Source organism: Toxotes jaculatrix, chromosome 5 (genome assembly GCF_017976425.1).
Source record: "Toxotes jaculatrix isolate fToxJac2 chromosome 5, fToxJac2.pri, whole genome shotgun sequence".
Taxonomy (NCBI): Eukaryota; Metazoa; Chordata; class Actinopteri; family Toxotidae; genus Toxotes; species Toxotes jaculatrix.
In genome coordinates, this window is record NC_054398.1 from 17579945 (window position 1) to 17599388 (window position 19444).

Genomic DNA, 19444 nt, shown 5'->3' on the forward strand with positions numbered 1-19444 from the left:
ATCCATGCTGCTTTTGTCATGGACATTGGGGTAGAAATATTCACATTTAAGAACAACAGGGCTGACTGTCTGACATGACTGTGCTGACCAAAACCTTTGTTAAAAATAAATAAATTAACACAAAAAAGAACAATAAAAATAACATGATGTTTCAAAGAGGCAGTTTTATTCACCTAATATTGCCTGGTTAGAACATTTTCTTGTTATTTCTGACAGTTCACAAATATTTTGTCCTGCGACGACACAAAATATTTGTGTATCTGTGAATGCTAAACCCGCATCATTAAAAGAATTGATGTGTAATGTGATCATACCCTGTACATAGACCTGAATATTGATACAGTTGGCAATAAAAGGAATGAGGAGGATAATACTATAAAGATCCGTGCAAAAAAAAGTTAAAGTTAAAAAGATAATACTGCTTCTTTGACAAATATAACAGTGCATAAATTAAGCCACAGCTTCAGCAGCAGATAGTGGGGAGACTTGCAGTACATACAGTGTTAGTCATCTTGTTTGGCTTAGAGAAGCTGCTGTCCACACAGCGCTGATCTGGAGTTAGGCATGCTGAGACCACAGGAACCGATCGCAGCGCTCGAGCATCGTCTGGATCATCGCCCTGAAATGAAATCACAAAAAAACAGTGCTTTAGGGTCTGCAAGACAAAGTCTACTCATTCATTTCACAGACTCTCTTTAATTTTTTGGGCCTGTGCAAACATGTTATTCTTCCTTCAATATTAGTGTTATGTTATTTTATTCTAAATTTGGGGGGAAGGCCCACTGTAAATGTAAACTGTAAGCTTCCTGACCTCTCCTGACACACGGTTTCACCTGTGTCATCTGTATTGATGCTGACTGTATAAGTGTATCATAAAACTGCTGCTATTAATCATTTCTAGGCTCGGAAAGATAAATAGAACTAAACTATGTCAGAAAATCCTGAGAATCAAGAATGCCTCATAGAGATTTATGCATTTATGTTTGGTTTATTTTTTATTGTAGTTTGCATTTAAAAACATGTCTGATAGAAATATTAGAACTGCTTCCTTTTCTTATAGGTTTGTAAAATTTTGATAGTTTGGTAACCAGCACCCTGACTCACCTCTGCCTCTTCTCTGTGACTCTCAGGAGTTCACAGACCAGTTTGGAGTGAGGGGAAAGGACCAGCTGCACCCCACACTCCTCCAGGACAGCCAGAGCTTGGTCGGGTCCGACCGTCCGAGCCAGCATCAGGGTCAGGTTCTCCACGCTGATCTTTCCTCCGCAGTCTTCTGAACCGTTGGACCAGCTGCTCCCGTTCACACCTGCGACCTGCTCAGACTCCACCACACTGCTGCACTTCTGAGACAACTGGAACAAGAGCTTCCACTCATCCAACGTCTGGGGCTCAACACCTGGAAAACAACAGAGAGAGAGTCCAGATTCTGTGATGGTGCTTTTTCTTCCTTTGTTACAGTCCAAAGGAAAATATAAAAAAAAAAAACAGCTTTACCTTCAGGTTCCTCCAGCAGGCTGATGTCACCCAGCTGACAGATGGTGGAGAACGCCTCTGTGCGACGCTGCAGCTCACAGCAGAGGTAGAGGTAGCCCGTCCAGTACCTGCACATGTGCACAGTATATGAAAGTTTTTATATGACACTTAAAACTCACCACCAAACACTGCCATCAATAACAAAAGATGACTTGTTATTTATTGACAAAGAATATTAGAGGTACCCGTGACTGCGGCACATCTCTGCCATCTTCTGCTTGGAGGACAGGTCTGCAGGAAGACGAATCAGCAGAGACAGGAGGCGTCCGTAACCCCAGCTGAAACAATGCGAATGCCACCTGCAGCAGAGGTCACATGGCTTCACAGTTACAATTGTTCTTACTTTACTTTCACTTCAGTATCTTCAACTTATCAGGTCTTTGAGTAAAGTTTAGGTAAATAAAACATTATTTATATAGTTTCCACGCCTCTATACGCCAGTTGCACTGATATTTAAAGCAACAGAGATGTTATTTCGCATTTTTCACACATTAACGGAACCAGACCTGGGCTGTCCATCTGGGGTTAGGGTGTCACAGCGCTGAGGAGCATCGTGGGTAAGTGCCAACTCCAGCCAGTCCTGTCTCAGTGATTCTGGTTCAAGAAGGGACTGCAAAAATGACAGCCTAGAGAAAGAAATGAATGTAAGATTTGACACCAAAAACAATGCAATGTCCCTTTTTGTTGACAAAATGATAAATCGAAATCTACCTGTGCTCCTCAGTTCGTGATTGGACCAGATTATCCAGGTAGGCCAGGAAATGGCTTTGTTGAGCCATGGTCATTACATCAGCAGGAGTTATTGTAGGATAGAACTGGGAAAATGAGCGTACAGCTGCCTCCCCATGCTTCTCATATAGCCTGGGTAATAACAGAGTGTGTTCAACTCACAAGGTCTATCATAACCTAAACATTATGTGTACATGAGAGAAATACAGGTTCTGACCTGTGTAAGTGAGCGAGGAGAAGAGGTGTGCTCCAGGGCCGCAGCTCTCGCAGACTGCGCAGAGATCTCAGTAAATCACCTCTCTGAATAACCTCCACCACCTTACTGGACTGAGTGAAATCTATGGAGAAAGATCATCATTAAAATACAACAACTGCACTGATTTATTTCTGAAACATTTAACGTTTTTTTTTTTTTTTTTGGACGTTTCCTTAACTACTCAGAGGAAACGTGACCTAACTTTGAAATCTCTGTACCAGTTCACATTCAGAATCACAGAGCTTCAGTTTTATATACTTTTTTTGTATTTGTGAAATGTGAAAGCTGTAAATGAAATACAAAAAGAAAAACGACTGAAGCAGAGTTGGTATATTATGGTCAAGCATTTGAAAGAGAAGCTTCTGACCTAGCATTGCATCAGTGAAGGAGCCCTGCACCTCTGGCTGCTCCTGGTAACACAGCAGACACATTCTTCTAACACGCTCTTGATCCAGCAGAAAGAAGTAACGCCGCAGGAAAGTTGTGCACTTCAATGCTTGTCCATTCTCCTGGTTTCTGAAGCAGCTCAGCTCTGTGTATAATGTGGCCAGCTGGGTGAGATTAGCCAGGATATCTGGTGGTACAGGTTTGGGGGACACCACTCGCACAGGCTCTGGATTGCTCCCATTTGAAACATCAGACACCTTCTCTGTGGAGTTACACTGGTGCTCTTGTTCTCCGACTTCATAGGACTCATCTTTCGCCTCCTCACCTTCTGCTGCTTCTCCTGATGAGCAGGAAGAGTCCTCTAGCTGCTCTGAGCAGGAGCTCAGATAATGCATCTCGAGTCTCTCCTCTACTGGTCCATCTACGTTTGAATCACTGACAGCAGCTGGCCTGAGCTCTGCAGGTCCGAGTATTCGCTCCAGCACCGGCAGCCACTCCAGCAGAGTTTCTCTCAGGCAAGCTGGATCTAGAAGCACCAAAGGATCTTGGATCTGGGATCTGATGTTGGGAAATTATTTGTAACATTAGAAAAAACAGAATAGGGGTTCAGTTTCTAAGAAAAACTGGGAAAAAAGGTTGTGAAATCCAGCTGTGGGGATTCTACCACAACAGTGAGCAGCACTTACATAGTTCGTTCTGTTGCTGATCGAAGTTCCTGCATGTCAGCCTCTGTGTTCGGCACTTCATCGTAAACTCTGTGACAACAAATATAACTCACTGGTTTTCTCTGATTTACTTTCAATTGTCTAATCGCTACAAAGTGAAAGATCATTAGCTAAAAATGTGGCCTAAAGTCAATAAAAAGAAGAAATGACCTGTGGACTAACTTCTTTTATAATTGTAACAACATATAGACAAATCCGTTCTCTGTACTTACTCGTTTTCCATTTCTTCTGAGTATGGAGCTGTGGTGACCGACATTTCGGACTGTCCGCCCTCTCTGAATTCAGGCCTCTGCCAGAGTTCAGAGTTCATCTGCAGGGTGTTGATCTTCTCTGTTGTCTTCTTAACAAAACTAGACACACTGTGGAAAAGAAAACTGAATTAAATAAAGACAAACAAAGCCACAACACATGAACAGAGCCATACTGATGACAAATGACTGAATGTGATGCTTAGAAAGGAAAAGCCACATGTGCCTACATGGAAAGGGGAAGTAAGCTGTCTAAAAGCACAGCTGCACCTGAATAACAGGTTACTGTAGCAGTTTCAACTTCATAAGAAAAAAAAAAATGAAAGTACAAACCCTAAAATAATTTCATCAGTGTTCAAATATAATTCAAAAAGTACACACTGCAGCTGTTTGTCTGCATGACATGACACACTCTTCTGTTTCTCACCTGTCTTTGACGGCCTGCAGTGCAATGCGAGGGGGTTTGGGGCGGAATGAGAGGGGAAGGTGGAACTGCAGGCCTTGCTCAGATCGCTCAGCCTCCAGACGCTCACCGCTCTGTGGATCTGAATAAAGACGAGGGCCAGGGCCAGAGGAAAAACACAGATGGATGGAGTATTGGAGGGGAATGATGACAGGAAGAGTGCAAAATGCAAGCAGATGGCGCAAAGGTGCCAGACGCCACTACAGAGAGAACGTAAATCAAATGCTGCACAATACAAAAAAATACGGAACCAAAATGGTGATAAATGCGTGATACAATGGAACAGACAAGAAACTTGGTATTAACAATCGGGCAAAATGAAGATTATATTCATAAAGCATGTCAGTCATCAGTGATCATTCAGCTCTCACAGCAAATCCAGTGGTTCGGCATAGCAACATGTTTGATTATATGATTTCACGTATTGTTCAAATCAAATCAAAAACCCATCAGTTTTAGTAGAAAACATACAAAAAGGTATTACAAAAGGTTCGACAACAGAGATAAAGTCAAAGAGTAAAATTATTAACAGTCACATTTTTATACTGATAAATCTTTCTGTAGCTAGAGATGCTCCAAAATACAAATAGTTTCTGTCATTTTTTCTTCAAGTTTTTTTTTTTGGTAATTCAGGTCTTTTAATTGAATATATGATATAAAACTGAAAATAACTTCACTCTCTTTTCACATTGAACTCAGAAGAGGCAGAGTAGAAGTTTGCTCCTACCACACACACACATACACACACACACACACACACACACACAAAAATCATATATATATGTAGAGAGAAACAGAGAGAAGGTACAAAGAAACCGAGAAAGAGTCAGACACAGAGAAAAACTTTACTACATTTTCAGCCCAGATAATCTTCCAGCATTTCTTCATCTACTAGTGTGCAGATTAAAGAAAAAGTAGAGGTAAATAAGCACTTATTAGGAGGAATATAGTACAAAACAGGTGTTTTGTGATTATCATTATCAAATTGTTGGGTGAAAGTCAGTTTATATAAAAAAATATTATAATAACCAAGACTTATATTTTTGCATTCTTTATGTGTGATATCTTTACGTGTAATAAATTAATGTACAAATAAAGTACAGGCAATTATCTTTCTGTTCAACTTGATTCCACCTGGTAATCATTACATTACGATAACTAATAAGTATTATTAGTAGCAGTAGTAGTAGTAGTAGATGCAGTAGTCATTATATTAACACTTTAAAGGAAAAATAAACCATATACATACGAACAACTTTGTATCTTTTAAGAGAGCAGTCATTTTGATTAACAGCATCTGTTTTATTTTTTGTGGCAGCTCATATAGAAGAGCAACATCTGCCTCTTACCTTGATCCACCTGATCTTCCTCCTGCACAAAACTGAACTCTTTGAGCCTCTCCTCCTCTGACGTGGACTGATTGATGAGGGAGCTCGTCTCCTCATCTGACTGGCTTCCTCTGCGGCTGATCACGCGATAGATTCCACAGTCCAGAACGTTGAAGCTCTCCTGGATAACAATATATCTGATTATCAGTACACTCATTGTTTCATGTGTTGTCAGATTAGCAGAGGCTGCATGCTGCAGTTACAATCATGGAAGTAAAAAGATATGGAATGGATGTTCCTGTTCACAACAGCACTCTGCTTATTTAACTGACTAATATTAGCTGACTTTATACACGCAAATTCATTTCCTTCCTGCTGAAGCCTGCAAATCCCCACCTAACAGCCAAGTTAATGTAGTGACACAGAGACACTTGCCTTTCATTAACTGACCGGTATCCATAGCAACATGATTCAGTGGGTCAATTAAATGGAAGTGAGGTGCTAATCATTTACAGCTGTGATGCTTGCCATTATGTAGCACACAGTTTGTACTGTACACACATCTTTGGCAGAAAGTTAAAGTTTAACTCACATGTGAGGAGATGCTGCTTCTGCGGCTGCTGGAGGCGGAGTCCAGAGGCTCTAGTTTAGCGATGACTTCCTCCAGCTGGCCAATAAGCTCCAGGTGTGTGGTGGAGCTGAGCTGGGACTTGAGATGTTCAACGCGGTCGATGGGAATGCATTTTCTGGCCTGAAGTAAAAGTTTAGTCGTCACTTTATCAATCCACTAAAACGCAACTTCAACAGGGGTGATGAACTTTTCATATTTACCTTTCACCATAGACCCAGACTCACTGAGGTTTACAATACATTTTGATACTTTTAATACAAACAGCTATGGCCTGTAAAGTCAGGTTATTTACGTCCTTTGTTAAGGAAATTATAATGTCAGCCTTGGAGATAATGCCTTGCCTATGTATTAAAAGCATAATACTATATTTTAGTCAATAGCAGTAATCATGTGTTAGCCCACTGAAGGTGAGATGCCCCAGGTGAACAGGTATAATCTGTGCTTTGTCCTCAGCAACACAGAAAGTCAAGAATCCAAATAAACGGCTTATCCCAGATAAGACTGGAATCTAGGCTACTCTGTACACAGAGACGAGGCCAGCTAGCATAGCAGTAACAGCCACCTTACCCTGCTGGTGGTGATTGTGTGCTGAAACATACAGCAGACAGCAGCAGACAGAGGCCAGGACTCCCTGCGCAGCAGACGCTCAACACAGCGCTCTGCAGATAACAGGGAGAGGTGGGACAGACGTCCGCTGCCATGGAGACAAAAGAGTTCGCTGCGGTAGACTGCGATATCAACCAAGTCTACAAAACCAGAACAAGAGGTTTGGATTAACTTACAGAAAAAAAACATGGGAACAAAAGGCACGCGTACAGTCATTGCTGAAATGATCATTCGATCAGTCCTTAGTAATTATACAAGGACTATATACAGTGTACTGACACATATTACATGGGGTCAGCAGGACAACGTAAAGACCAACTTTTTGTGGGGGTATAGCATTAAAGAGTGTGTTTCTGAACAAAATGTTTTCAGTGTTCAGTTATTTCAGTTTTGATTTTTTGAGACAAAGCAGCAAACACACCTTTGACTTCAGTCCACAGAAGCACTTGTCCATTCTGAGGTGTGAAGACATAAATGGCTGAATCAGTCCAGGTCAGCAGGTTCTGATCTCTAAACAAATAAATGAAGTGTACAGATTGTTAGGTGACAGGCTTTTCTGCTGTTATTTTCTAAAATGATGTCTGAAGTAATTTACATATTTCAGCCTTGTTTTCAGCAATATAGATATGATTAACAAGAATGACTGACAAGTCAAACAAGGGTGATGATAAAATATATGGACATGTTACTTTACCCCAGATAAAGAAGTTTAGGGAAGGCAATTGACTGGGGGTTCCTCTGGACTGGGTTGTAATGTGGCTCATTTCTATAGGTAACAAGGAAGAAAGGACAAATTAGGAGTCTGACCTTTAACAAAGCATAATACAGCATAAAAGAAGGAATAATCAATACCTGTAAGTGATGAGAGGTAGAGGAGGACAGCCCAGTGGCTGTTTGAACTGATGGGTGCTCACAACCTCGCCATTAAAATTGGCCTCCCATATTCGAGACCCTGGCCGGGCACAATACAGCAGGGGTGGCTGACCAACTAATAATCCCTTGTTCTGAGGGAAAAAACAAGCTCCGTACTCCCCATCACGCTCCTTGTTTCCAACACGCCAGAACTTCTCCCTGAGGACAGGTAAAATTTAATTACAGTTTTCTTCATTCATTAATTACCTAAACCAATATATGTTTACATGCATTATAATTTTAAAGAAATGGTTAAAAAAAGAAAGCAAATAAATGTTACTTTCATGAGCCCTGTCTACCTGCTTATTATATGCAGGGTCACAAAGTTTAATGATACAGAGAATCAGTATCTTAAACAACCAGACATATCAATCATAGCTTCTGATTATGAAAATATACATTTCAAGATCAGTGCTTTAAATATTAGTGAAGAATCCTTAATAAAATAACACAAAACCAGTGTGTCTACCAAAGGAATACGGATTCACTGTCTTGCTGAGGACAATATTTCCCTATTTCAGGGCATTAACATGGGTCCTCTGAGTCTCTGTTCCGAAAGACAGACTATTGGAGACACAAGACAAATGCAGACATATTGTTACTCACCTCTCTGTGTCACAGAGGTAGCAGCGGCTTAGGGAGGACACAAGCAGGCGGCCATCTTGGTACCCAAGCTGAACCACTCTGGAGTCGACAGTGGTGACGGTCTGAACAGGGAAGATAACGAACGCTGACCCCTGGACATAAAGAAAACAATAACAGGGCTTTGATATGAATCATGAAATATCATATGACATGAAATGTGAAATATCATACAATGAGGAAACTGACATCTTTCTCTGTTATTCAGCAGACAATACCTTGCCCAGCTTGGAGGATCCTGCACGCAGAACGGACACCTTGCCTCCCGAGTCCCCAACAAAAACTCTGAGTGTGTTTGTGTCCCAGCAGAGCGCAGTTATGGCGTGACCTCTGTGCTCCCAGGACACACTGACTCTCTCTGGACGACCCCGCCGCTCAACCTGCAGCTCCCACACGACCACCAGACCCTGACTGGACCAAAGACAAACACAGCAAACACTGTGAACAATACAGGCAACACAACTAACAGAGAGACGTGTTATGTGAGGGAAAAAGAGGAAGTTAACATGAAATAAAGAGTGATTCTGTTTGAGGGCAGACGTGTATGGCACATTTTTTTACTCCATGGACAGACTCCAACCTTGTTGCAACAGCAATAAAATCCTCATCATGAGGGCAACACGCCACCTGAGCAATAGATCCCTCCTGAAAAAAAAAACACAGTGGATGGGGAATTAACAAGAAATTAAGAGAAACTTACACATACAAACACTGCACCCCTTATAATGTGCAGCTGTATTAGTTAACAGCAGAACAACAACCAGCTCTGTATTTGTGCACAGTAGGTACTCAGTCACACGTTACCTTGTGAGTGAGGATGATCCTTTGTTTCCATCCCTCCCTTTGAATCAGGTGCAACCCCCCTGCTGATGTTCCCAGAGCCAGCCACTTCCTCGACACTGCCAAACATGTACACTGTAACACAACAGGATCACATTTAGAAGAAGCCGACTCATCTGTTCATGCAGATACATTGTTAGATGGACATATATGTTTTTATGATAACATGTTGTAATTTGTGTTTTTTTTGTGAGCTTGTGTTTTAAGTGCTGTTAAGGCAGACATTTCCCTGCTTTTGCAGCCCAATGTAGATGTTGGATTTTTAATCTACATTTGGCAAGCACAAGGTATGTTTAAAGTAAGGGTGATTCAGTCACTGATTCAGTTTCTCACTCTGCACTACTATAGAGACATTAAATAAGAAGCTGCTATAAATTGTCTAAGCGTGACTTCATTTTAAGATTGATTCAGACACGTGATGGTGAAACCTACCTTGATCCTGCCGGAGTCCAAACGTAGTGCAGACAGAAGTGGATCGAGGCAGTCAAACTCTGCCAGTACATGACTGTGGCCGTCAGGCACAACAGGTATCAGAGACATCTTCACTGGAGATCCTCCACAACTGAGAGAGACTGAAAGAGTCAGTAAATGTGAGTGACTTCAAGAGTCACGACCCTGCTTTCTTGCATACCACAGCTCTCAGCCGTGTGGCATCACATGGCTTTTAGTAAACTGACCAGTCATGACTCCACTTACGCAGTCTCCAGTCTGGTTTAAACCTCCTCATCAGACTTTAACTTATGTAAAAATATGTGGGTGTTAAACAAACCTCCCTTGTGTTTTAAATTAACAATGCTTACTGATTTATTAGTTATCATTAGTTATTACCATCACAGGACAGAAACAGCAGCTCAAAACAGCACAACACACTTTAGTTCGACTTCAATTTACTTGTGGTTTTATATGAAATTACAAGGAAACCGAACCAAAACTAAAGCTGCAGAACATATTGAGTAACCATATACTGTAGGTACTTCAGTGTGAACACCAGCAAAAACTTTTAAAACCAAATGCTGGAACACAAATGCTTCTTAGCAATAAAGTATTTGGCACAAGTACCTCAGAAGAAGGTGAGAAGTGACAGTCAGCGCTGACCTCTGACCTTCTATTTATCACTCTACTGTAACAAGAATGCATTTCAGATTACTTTACATAGTCAATGCACAAAAATGACCTCAGGTGCACCACCACATATGTTTAATGCCATGTGTGATAAAGGGAAGAATCAAATCCTCATATTTGAGGATCTGAATGTAAAACACGTCCCTCAGAATTGGTGCGGCTCATAAATAAATAACGGCATGAAATGGAAATACCCGAGGAAAGTACCAGTGCCTCCCATGTCTAACCAACAGGCAGCATTTGGGCAGTATTAATATAGTTTAGAGGACACTGGTTTAACGTTAACATAATTCTAATTAAGCGTTACCCTGCCGTTCTCACGATAACGGCAACAACCGTCAACAACCATCATTCGTTCACTTTTATGCAGCTAGTTAACAGCAGCGACTCAATCGGTTAGCTGGACGGTTGGTTACGGTTTAGCTTGTTAGTACTGTATGGTTACTACACGGCGTTTGTGTTTCGGCAAAGCTATCAGGACCAACCATGAGGGGGCAATCAGATCGGCCGATTCATGGCATCACGAGACCCGTCTGCTGACACTGATGCTAACGTTTCTGTCAAAATTACCAGGACGCCCAAAGCCTAAAGTCAAATAAATTATGAGCACAGCATGACTATGTTCAAAATGTCTAAACGCGTACAGAAGTTAGGATAAAACCTCAGACTCAGTTCAGTTCGCCATCTCGCCCCATTGTCGTTATATTTGCAATAAGTTAGCAGACGTGCTAGCTCAGACGGCGATGTTGCCATTCACTCGCCATAAACTCACCTGGTGCTCGGAGTGACACTCCAGCATTAGCACCTACAAATCCACACCAAACCTCCGCCTTGCATCCCCGGTTTTGTTGAATGTCTCGGAGCAAGTCAGCGGTCGCTCTCACGCCACCCTGACGGTAGCCAGCCGACCTGTCAGAGCTCCGCTCAGCTGATGTGAGGACACTTCCTGAAAGCAGCGCGTCGGTTTCCCCGCCGGCCGCGCTGGATGCTCAGGTTTGTCATGAAGAAAACTGAAACCATCTCTAAGTATTATCCGAAGCAGGTACCTTAAGTACCGAGGGCATAAAACCAATCCCATCATAAAGAAACTGAAATGAATGACCAAACAAATACGTGGAGGTGCGTAGACTTAAAAAATACTGCAGTTTACACCGACAGTGGCATGAACAAAAGCTTTACGCCTCACTTTAATTCAGTTACGTTTTCGTCTTCAGTGCAGACAGAAGGTGCAGACATTACAAACCAGTGACAGTGCGATTTGAGTCACACTAACTACTGCACTGGACTGTGAAATGTCTTTACAGTATTGCTATATTCATTTCCCCCTTTCTGCTTCAGATTCTCTGGAACGTTGTTCCACAAATCGAGCCAGTGCTCAGAGGGGGCTCCTTCTAATGTCCAAGCTCTCTTTCTCTGCTCTGTGCACTGATGAAACACAGGTTGGCAGTCCTCTGCTTGCATCTCAAACCCCAGCCTGTTGTCCTGAGAGCCTTTTTCTGATTTCCATCTGAAATTTGGTCATGTTACACCATTCTAAAAGTCCTGTTTAACCGTTACTGGCAACAATCTCTCAACCACGGTGAAAACACAAACTAAAAAGAAAGAAACTAATTACAGTTTGTGACTGAGATGCAGTTAGTCTCTGTTGAACATTTGGGGATGTAGCAGCGTCCATCTATGTCCCTATCATTAAGCCCCCTTGGACTATGTCCCATCGGGCTGTGGTCTGTGGTCTCTTCACAGCAGTCTGGAAGACCTTCACAGGTCATTTGTCCATATACTCTAGTGTCTTCCTTGTCCTCTTTTTTTTTGACAAACCATCAGACCTCAGGTTTTCCTCATCATCCGACGGGTTTGCCAGACGTGGAACTTGTTGTAGGCTGTCTGCAACATCTCCTCCAAGTGTCCTGTGAGCTGTGGGAAAATCAGAGATTTTATGTAAGTGCCACCCGGTAGAATCCACTGTGTCATTATTATTAATACCTTAGAGACTTACATTTGTACTTAAGTACTGGCGCTGTATCTTCTCCTGAAAAGGACAAAGCTTGGTCATCTGAAATCTCTCGAGGTTTGACTTCATTTTCATCACCTATACGAAAAGAACATGATGATGAGAAAAATTTGAAAAACTGAAAAAGTGAAGTACTTTATGGGGTGTAGCTTAGGGACAACCAGGATTTTTTGGCACTGATTATGAGAAAAAGACATGGTAAAGTCCAAGTGAAAACAAGTGTTCTTGTCAAAAAGATTATTCAACATATACAGTGATTCAATGCTTTAAAACAATAAAACACGCAATTATCTTGGATTGGCATTGTATGCTGGTTATTATGTAAGATAAATATGAAATATACCCTCTGTTGGCTACACTGTTGGACAAGTGTGCTTTATAAAAGCATGCATGTCAAGAAAGACAATAATGGACTAACTTGGGTGACAAAAATAATTTTACTTTCTTCCAATAAAGTAAATATTAGTCACCTTCTCCTCCAAAAATGGCGTGTTTACAGGAAAACAGGACCAGAAATGTCTCAATAACTCTCCAGCAGCTACATAAAGATGCTTCAACTCTCCTTGAACCTCAGTGGGTATCATCTCTGAGAAAAAAAAAAAAAAAAGAAAAAGCCACATAATAATTATTCACATAAAGCTGTCAGATATAACATGTTGCAGTTTTCAAGATGAAATTCAGGTTGACACAACAACTGAACAATGATTGAGTAGAAATTTAAGAAACTTTGGAGTAAATAAAATAAAATAAAATAAATAAAAGGTTTTGGTCTATTTTCCCATAAATTATCCCGATCTCCACCTCTACAATACACCCAGACAGCAGCGGGGAGCTACATGAAGTTAACACATTGCTGTGCTACAAGATACTGAGATGCACTGGTCACCAACTTTCACAGTGAGTAATATTAATATAATTTAACAACTGTACAAACACACTTACGGTTTATGGCTTGCTGTGCTCCTGCCTGCATGAGGACACCCCCAGGAGAAAGCGCTGCAATGGCAGAAGTAGCTGCTGTGCTGGACAACACCTGCAGTGAATTACTGTTGTGAAACACTGTTCATAGTTTAAACAACTAACATGCAATTAGGAACACGATCATGTAAATATATGATCTTAAATCACAGTTCAGCTCAGAAAGGCTTGATTTTGTTTGCTGTATTTGTTAGATTTTTAAGACTGGTCTGAGAGTCAGCAGATCCTAATTTGTCTCAACCTAAATCTTATGACCAGACCAAAGAACAAACTAAATCAAATACTGAATCATCTGTTGATAGTCATGTGAACTTACTGCACGTCTCCAGGTTATAAATTATGAGTAAACTTGTACCCATAAATTAACGATATTTAGATTTGTCTCTGTCAGCTATGACATAAGAAACTTTGAATATATCACATTAGCACATTATTTACACTTCATGACAGATGGCTTCACACATGTGAAGATATAGACAAATCCCTAACAGAGGTCTGCAAAGTTTTTCCCCTGTAAATGACAGAGCTGCCTCAGGGAGTCTGCCTACCCAGTCCACAGTGCTTCTGAGGGGCCTTAAATGCTTAATGGGAATAGAAAACTTAGAGGTGTGTGAAAGGAAGGAAAGGGCCTCCTGATCTTAACCTGAAAATGTGTCGTTTTTGGACTTCTGAGCTGTGTATGACTGGCTCAAACCATAAAGATGATCATTAATCTTTGTCTAAGGTAAATGACTGTCGAATCACAACAAAGGCTGTTCACTTGGGTGAAGACTGCAGCTGACCCAATTACAATCTCGTGAATATGTGAACCAAGGGTACAATTTTCACCTATCACCCATCAACCAAAACAATACATGATATGGATACAGGAATATAGAGAGTATGATCCCACCTGACCGAGGCTGGGTTTGTAATTGGCCATCTCATGCCGGATGTAGTTGACAGAGTTGATGATATCCTGGCTTGTCGTATACTGTTGGGACTGAAGTGGCACGGGACCATGAGCATACCTTATAAATAAAAAGACAGATGGGGGGAGAAACATTATATTAGAACATGTCTAAGGACAAAAATGTGTCACAAATGTCAGCATCAAACATGAAGTGGTAGCTGAAAAATAGAACAGTATTCTATCCACTCTGCCTGAAACTTACACAAACATTCTCTTCATGTGCTGAAGTGACAGTGTGATGTTGAGTTAAAGTCACTAGCAGGAACTTTAGCACAGAGAACTCAGTGAATCTGACCTTTAAAATGAAATGCCAAATCTATTATAAAACAGAACAAAGTGTGCACTCTGTCCAGAGGAAGTGAGAGTCACCAACAACAGATCAGCCTGGCAAACAGAATAAGCAATTTCAAGACACCACCCTCCTGCTAATGTGTCATACTGATAAGTTTTTACACAAAAGTATTAATCTAAAAATCTGTATCATTAATCCCTGCCATTTGGAGTTAGTGACATGCTAAGTTACCCTGTAAGGGACAAACAACAAGAAATAACAATAAAATGTGCACAAACTGTACCTGTCAGACTTCTTGAGGTTCAGTGCGACTGTTTTTTGTCTGTTTTCCCTTTGCAGATCCTCATATTCTATGGCTTCTTGTAATTTTACCTAAGAAAGTTTGCCAACAGTCACTCAATCTGTTAAAGAGCAAAGACCGATTTTTTTTGTACAGCTACAGAGATATTTTACCTTCTTTACAGGAGGTTGAAAGAAGTCAGAATCCCTCGAGTTTCCATCTGTGCTGCTTGTCTCACTAGCTTGGTCAGTTGGTGTTTCCCTGTGCAAACATGATGCGATTAGCAAAAAGATGAACACACTGAGCAGGTTATTGTTAGCTTTTAAAAATGTTATTTTCTCTACCCCTTGCGTGAGCCTGCTGCAAGGACCATGGCACTGTGATGGTTGAACCTCTTTATAATGGCATAGTTGCTGCTCTCCTTCACTGTCCTGTTTGCGTTGGAAGTTGAGGGCAGTGTTGTGCTAATTCCATAACCCTGTGTCACAGAAAACACTGTTTGAGATTGAAGGAGGATGTGGAAGATGAAAGCTATACAAGGAAATGATTACTGAGTAGCATGATGTGGCTCCAGCTGGCTAATCATCTCACCTCATCTAATGTTTTATCCTCTAACGACAGGAGGTCAACCAAAGGATTCTTCACTCCTTGAACCACCATCGACTTTAATCCTGCATGAGACAGTTTTAAAACTTAAACATATGAAAACAAACTTGTGGCTCAGCAGTTTACTTTGCAGTAATGAAAAGATTGTGCTGACGCTGCTAGAAAATCCTCCTACCCTTTTCATCCTGCTTGGCACACTCTGAGAAGATATCCTGTGTTCCTGTGTTGATGCGGTCTCTGTGAAAATAATGGGACTGGAAAAAGCGGGTCCAGAACTCCTTCTCCGTCAGGTTATGAGGCACATTTTCACTATACTTCTGCTTCACTGCAAGTACAATGCAAGTAGATATACCTATGTTTAGTCCAATCTTTTATATATCAGATCAGGATCACCAGTTGCACATTTAGTATCACTCAATGAGGTGAACAGCAGTGTATCACGTGGTCTAGACAAATACCAGCTCATTTCACAAAGCAGTTCTTCCTCCCTCTGGCTGACACTGTGTTAATCAGTAAGATCAGTGTTGTAGTTTGTAGTTGAACCTGACCTTCATTACTGTTGCAATTGTTGGGCTGACTTCAAAGTGGAGATGTAATTGTTTACCTGTGGGGTATGTTCTGAAGATGGACTCAATAATGTCAGCTGTCAGATTATATCTCAAGCCATTGCAGCCATCTGTCTGAGGTCTAATGTCTGCCTGTAATGCACAAAAAAGAAATCTTACCATTCAGTGGTATATCATTAATACTGAAGTGTTGTTAACGCTAAAGTTACCAATAATTAAATCAACAACCTAATCTTAAATTTCATTTCTTAAATTTCATTTAAGATTAGGTTAAATTTCATTTAAGATTATGTTGTTCTCATAATGTAAGGTCTAACTGTGACAGGCATGATCTACTCACCAGAAAGGCTCCAGATATACCAACTTCCTGTTTGTTGTTGTATAGCGCAGGGTCTGAGTTGTTTACACCCCCTAACCTGTTGGCCCAGAACTCCTCAGCACTGATCACCTGGCTCACCACAAGATCTTTGTACAGCTGGAAAAGCACTGGATCTTCTTGAAGCATCCTACAGGAGAAAATATTATAATGTTATTTTAGAGATGATCATTGTTCCATTCATTCAAATTTAAGACCCAAAAAAATTCTTGAGAAAAGAAAATAAATGAATTGACTAAACCACTTTAATAATGTTAACAGGAGGATGTTAATTGTTAATTTCATATAATGGGGAAAGGACAACATTTAAACTATATCATGAAATCACAAAAAAATAAATACCAGACAGTTTCTAATCTCATACGATAAATTCAACATTATATATATATATATAAACTCAGTTTCAATTATAAGGAACCAAGGGCTAAAACAAATTCAGTGCAATAAAAGAGGCCTGCAACAAATCCTGTCTTTACCAAACACCTCTCAGTATAACACAGACAACAGCCAAAATAAAATCAATCAATCCCTCTCTAAAACAGTTTCAAGTAAGAGGATTTTGAGTTGAAAGTGTTCAGTAACATACATCAGAATGGTGACTCAAAATAAACTACAATGAATGATCTTGTCACCTTGAAGAATATGAAGCTTTGATTACACAGACAACACTTGTTTGTAGAATGAATGAAGAAAAAATTATAAAATATTTCAATGCTTATTTTCTAAGGGGCCTCACCTGTTTTTCTCCTCTAGTTCCTTGTTGGCTTTCTTCTTGAACTTGGGCAGTAGCTGCTGCAGAAGTTCCTTAGCAGCCTCTCGGTCTTTGAGTGCACTGCTCTCATTGGCAAAGTGGAATGTGGTACTCTCGCCGGTGTGAAGGACCAGCTGGAGCTGAACTTTGGCTTTACCATCTGGGCTGATCTTCTGACCTGTGCGGATCAAAATTAAAGCGCAGCATGAAAACACGACCATTAACGCATCGTTATCACTGCACTCGACGTTACTCGCTGGTATCCAGTACTCACAGCGAATATCTGCGTATAGGTGGCTGACGGTGAAGCGGTCCTTGCCCTCTGGACTCCAGGCTATACGTTCAGCCATCAGATAAAGTGTGCCGTCCTGCTTCCTCTGGCGAACCTTTTTCACCACCAGCAGCACCTCCTCTGATAGCGATGCCATGGTTCAAACAGAGACCTGAGAGATCAGATAAATTGCCGATGATTAGCTCGCAGACCAAAAGATGAACTCTACATTAAAAAGAAATGTGTTTTACCTCATAAACGCCTATTTATCGCTACGGCAAAATGACCCAGTGTTGGTACACAATTAAAATTAGTGAACATTACACTAAGATATTAAACACTGTATGAAATACGAACACGAGCAAATTCAGCTGATGGCACGACAACGTCCTGAGTTATTGCCCTGTTTCCTACAACGCCTTTATCCTCTGCCAGACAGTGCCATCTGAACACACACAGCCCACTGCTGTGTTGACGCTTTTATCACATCAACTTAGCTAACGAGTTAGCAACCGTTAACAGTCAAGAGAGAAAGCCTCAGGGAGAAGTCGCCAGTAAACTTACTTTACCTGAAAATAAACCGATACTGCAGTGAACACCTCGCCTTCCCTCAACACATAATCTCGAACTGATGAATACTTGAGTACAAAAAATACAGAATTTGTTATTTTAAACTGAATTTTTACTACTCTAACACTGAGCACCCTGACTTCAGCGCCGACATGACTGCCAAGCTGAGTGTTACACTAAAAACGTTCCGGTGCGATCAAGCGGTAAAGAACGAGTTCCAGTCAGAGCCGGACGGTCTCCACCGAGGGGGGAGTTGTAGGTTTCAGCAGTGAGGATCACTTCCGCGTTCAAAAAGCTGCAGTTCCTCGGCTGCCGCTGGGGGCTGGCTCCAGAAGTGAGCAATTCTCCATTGCCCCCATGCTAAAATCACCTCCGTGAACACTGTGGGGAGGGGGTGGAGGGGTGAATTTTTTTGTACCACAACCGTTTTGGTGTTATTTAGGCTTAAAATACTCACATAAATTAGGGCGTGGTTACGTTGAGTGACAGTCCCATAGACAGGCACTGGCAGTTAGCTCGTTGCTAAAGCATCGGCTGGGCTAGGCGGCTACATTCAGAGTTTTTTGGTAAGTAAATTTCTCACTATTTTACCTGAATGTTTGCAGTAATTAGCATGTATTAGCATATTTTGCCGTTGGCTTATGACATAATTGCCGATTTATGGTCGCTGCTGATACAGATAGAGGACCGGAGCAGCTAATGTTAGAAACGCTGTTGCGGTGTGTTCCGTGCTTTCAGAGTCCGTTTATTGCGGGAATACTAGGCTACAATTTTATTTTGTCTCATTTTTCTGTTTAAAAAGTCCGACATTGCATGGACAGAGCAGCTCTGTCAGTAAGCGGCTGCTGTTGTTTGTGTGCTGCTGTAACTGTAAGTGGATACTGGGTGGAGGCAGCGGTGAAAGCCGGTAAATATTAGATATTAAATTGTATTATATTATATTATATTATATTGCCATTAATAAAATAATAATATTAATAATTAATAATAGTATTTAAAAAAGTTGCCAGGCTTTCCTATTTATTTTTTGATGTGAACACAGGCTACAGAACAGTGAGTAGAGTCAGACTTTTGTTCATGATATGGCCTCAGCTGCTCCCAATTTCTTTGCTCCCTTTGCTGTTTTACAGACGCCCGAAGCTAATTATCAAGTTTACTGAACGTTTTCCTCTGAGTCACACATTGAGGAAGCCAAAGACTTCCTCTTTTCCAAACTTTTTTTTTGTGTAAAATCTTACTCTGTATCTTAAAAGTTGAAAAGGGATTTTATGTCCAGAATCCAGGGCCCCCAAAGCTAAGACTGTCAAATTGATTATAGTTGATGGTGATGTTATTAACTGAAAATATTAGGAAGTTTGTACCACCAAGC

General features: G+C 41.0%; 2 protein-coding genes across 6 annotated transcripts; both read right to left on the bottom strand.

Moving 5' to 3' along the window:
- Window positions 1-149: 149 nt before the first annotated feature.
- On the bottom strand, window positions 150-11459 carry hps5 (HPS5 biogenesis of lysosomal organelles complex 2 subunit 2). 3 transcript variants are annotated; one of them, XM_041038014.1, is made up of 24 exons: window positions 11195-11459; window positions 10360-10420; window positions 9733-9872; window positions 9265-9375; window positions 9041-9105; window positions 8679-8871; window positions 8425-8555; window positions 7759-7977; window positions 7601-7672; window positions 7328-7416; window positions 6868-7046; window positions 6262-6420; window positions 5691-5850; window positions 4306-4423; window positions 3843-3989; window positions 3592-3660; window positions 2886-3463; window positions 2480-2600; window positions 2245-2394; window positions 2040-2159; window positions 1719-1832; window positions 1495-1601; window positions 1105-1396; window positions 150-619 (listed from the first exon to the last, which is right to left on the bottom strand). In XM_041038014.1, exons 3-24 carry the CDS (start codon window positions 9838-9840, stop codon window positions 559-561), a joined length of 3363 nt encoding a protein of 1120 aa, XP_040893948.1. In that variant the 5' UTR covers window positions 9841-9872; window positions 10360-10420; window positions 11195-11459; the 3' UTR covers window positions 150-558. The 3 variants fall into 3 exon arrangements, with proteins under 3 accessions (XP_040893948.1, XP_040893947.1, XP_040893946.1); XM_041038013.1 differs by lacking the exon at window positions 10360-10420 and having other exon boundaries at window positions 9733-9862; XM_041038012.1 differs by lacking the exon at window positions 10360-10420.
- Window positions 11460-11575: 116 nt separating this feature from the next.
- Window positions 11576-18238, bottom strand: gtf2h1 (general transcription factor IIH, polypeptide 1). 3 transcript variants are annotated; one of them, XM_041038039.1, is made up of 15 exons: window positions 18075-18238; window positions 17509-17677; window positions 17220-17412; window positions 16448-16613; window positions 16151-16239; window positions 15717-15871; window positions 15527-15606; window positions 15280-15413; window positions 15109-15196; window positions 14939-15027; window positions 14304-14421; window positions 13376-13466; window positions 12904-13019; window positions 12419-12511; window positions 11576-12336 (listed from the first exon to the last, which is right to left on the bottom strand). In XM_041038039.1, exons 2-15 carry the CDS (start codon window positions 17660-17662, stop codon window positions 12250-12252), a joined length of 1653 nt encoding a protein of 550 aa, XP_040893973.1. In that variant the 5' UTR covers window positions 17663-17677; window positions 18075-18238; the 3' UTR covers window positions 11576-12249. The 3 variants fall into 3 exon arrangements, with proteins under 3 accessions (XP_040893973.1, XP_040893972.1, XP_040893974.1); XM_041038038.1 differs by having other exon boundaries at window positions 17509-17686; XM_041038040.1 differs by having other exon boundaries at window positions 18070-18238.
- Window positions 18239-19444: the final 1206 nt, after the last annotated feature.